Source organism: Equus quagga, chromosome 2 (assembly GCF_021613505.1).
Source record: "Equus quagga isolate Etosha38 chromosome 2, UCLA_HA_Equagga_1.0, whole genome shotgun sequence".
Classification (NCBI taxonomy): Eukaryota; Metazoa; Chordata; class Mammalia; order Perissodactyla; family Equidae; genus Equus; species Equus quagga.
The window spans coordinates 154,803,949-154,806,386 of NC_060268.1; the positions used below are offsets into that span (position 1 = coordinate 154,803,949).

General features: G+C 48.4%; 1 protein-coding gene across 1 annotated transcript in view; it reads left to right on the forward strand.

The window, feature by feature from the left end:
- Positions 1-2,338: 2,338 nt before the first annotated feature.
- The window catches only part of CNNM1 (cyclin and CBS domain divalent metal cation transport mediator 1), a 79,114-nt gene continuing 79,014 nt past the window's right edge, over positions 2,339-2,438 (forward strand). Inside the window, exon 1 of the mRNA XM_046652829.1 lies at positions 2,339-2,408. Within this exon, the coding sequence (XP_046508785.1) occupies positions 2,339-2,408 (70 nt within the window). The remainder of the gene's footprint in view (positions 2,409-2,438) is intronic.

Consider the following 2,438-nt stretch of genomic DNA (forward strand, 5'->3'; position numbering starts at 1 on the left):
CTATGTATTACTGTCCTACAGCTGCTGCAACAAATCACCATAGCCTTGATGGCTTAAAACAACAGAAATTTATCCTCTCACGGTTCTGGAGGCTAGCAGCCAAAATCAAGGTGTTACTTACCATGACCCTAGGCTCAGAGTATTAAAAATTTTCTTCTGAATTACATTGGCATTACAATTAGTATTAGTACCCAATTGAGCAAAATAGCATAAACATAAAATTCATATGGATATTTTAAAAAATTTTTATTGGCATCATATCTCAGATGAATGTGAATCTATGCATTTACTGATAGTATTAGTCGATGTACAAAATCAATCCCTTTCCTTTTTTTACTTATTTTTAAGTAAGCTTTGAGAAAGTGTGTTCACATAAATTAGTAGATAGGAATAGCAACAATTTTGTTATCGCAACATAACAGAATTTTTTTATCTCCTCCAGAGTTATATGCCAAAAATCACAGAAATTAAAAGTATTATTAAAAATTACTTTTAGGGGCCAGCCCAGTGGCGCAGCGGTTAAATGAGCAGGTTCTGCTTCGGTGACCCGGGGTTCACTGGGCCGGTTTGGACCCAGGTGAGGACATGGCACCTCCTGGCACGCCATGTGGTAGGCGTCCCACATATAAAGTAGAGGAAGATGGGCATAGATGTTAGCTCAGGGCCAGTCTTCCTCAGCAAAAAGAGGAGGATTGGCAGCAGATGTTAGCTCAGAGCTAATCTTCCACACAAAAAAAATTACTTTTAATTATCTATCAACTAACAACTACATTAGGTCCTCCTTCAGTTTTGTTGAAAGAAAGAACTGGAAACCACCTAAACTGGAAAAAACATTTGTGGCCCAATGATTTCAGTCATTCACTTTCTCAAGATCAGCATCGATTTTCCTTCTATGCAGCACAGTAAGATTAGGAATGGATGAGAAGTATGCAAAGGAAACGAATTATATTGAACTACAGTATCAAAATGTTTTTAAAATTAGGGATACAGTATTAAATATGTTTCAAAGTTAACACATTGAATAAAAGATCAGGTAGCAAGTCAAATGCATAATTTCACAATAGTGAGCAAAAACATTTCTAAATACCACAACGTGAATGACGGCGTCTGTAATTTCTATGCTAACAAAAGTACAGCTCCGGTTAATACTACACGATTTCTACTGATGCCAGAGTCACAGGCACTGCTAATACGACTGTGGTTTGCGATTACTTTCATAACTAATGATGATGCAAGAGTTTATTCAGACGTTAAACAAAATAAAAATGTGATCTTCTTTCCATCCTAGTTCACAGACCCCCGGAATTCTAGGGTTAAGAACTCCTGGTTTAATGGGAGGAAGGAGGGAGTGATGAGACGACCAAGCAAAGGGAGGAGCGAAAGGTGAGGCCGGGAAGAGGGCAAGGAGGGCAGGCAGGAGGCACGGAACGAGGAGGCAGCAAGCACAAATCCATCTAAATCTCCGGCCTCGGGCTAAGCAGACAAGCTTGGAGACTGACGGCCAGGGCCACAGTCACTTCTATGGTGATTTTACACCAGCATTTATAACTACTAGGTGCTTCAGCTGAGTCCCACCCACTCAGCTCTCCCTCATTTCCAGAAAGGGTCACCCACTTGCAGCAACTGAAAGTCCAAATAGGACTAGTGTTTTCCACAGTCTTTCAGAACGGTGAAAATAAATCTGATCCCTTCAGGGCCATACCCCACATCTTGTGCTCCCCGTCCCCACCCCCCTGAGGAGCAGGGAGTCCATATTTTCTCGGGATACCCCCTCCCCAATTCGTCTCTCCAGGAGTTCTCCAAGGGGGTGGTGCTCACCTGCCTTCTGAGCCGCCCGGCGGCTCTCAGCCGGGGCTCCCTGGCCCTCATCCGACGTCGGCCTCGCCGCCGCCTCTGCCCACCGGCTCGGAGGCGCTCCACCACTGACGGCCGGGCAAGATCACCCCTCCTGGGGCCCCGTGTTGCCGAAGTAGAGCCTTCCCGCGCTTCCCGATCCGGGTTTCCCCTTATCCTCCGCCCCGCACAGGGGACAGGCACCGGCCGGGCCGGAGTCCGGCTCCCCACGCCTCCCGCAGGCGCAGGCCGCTCTGCATCACTCGCCGGGATCTTCCCACTCAGGGGCGCCAGTTAGGGGACCGCCATTCTTCCACGGGCTCGCTCGGTTCCAGGCAGGCGTTCCGGCCCCCACGGCAAGACAAGCAGAGGCAGAACACGTGTCGGAGGGCCACTGCGTATTCGACGACGTAGGAAAAGTTCCTGAACTTTCAGTGAGCGCTGGGAAGCTCCCGAACGCGAACGTCCTGTGCTGTGAGGAGGCCCTGAGATGTGCTCACGCGTGATGAAGCACCGCGAGGTTACCTGCTGTGAGGAGGCCCGAGATGCCCTCACGGGTGACGAAGCACCGCGAGGTTACCTGCTGTGAGGAGGCCCCAGACGCC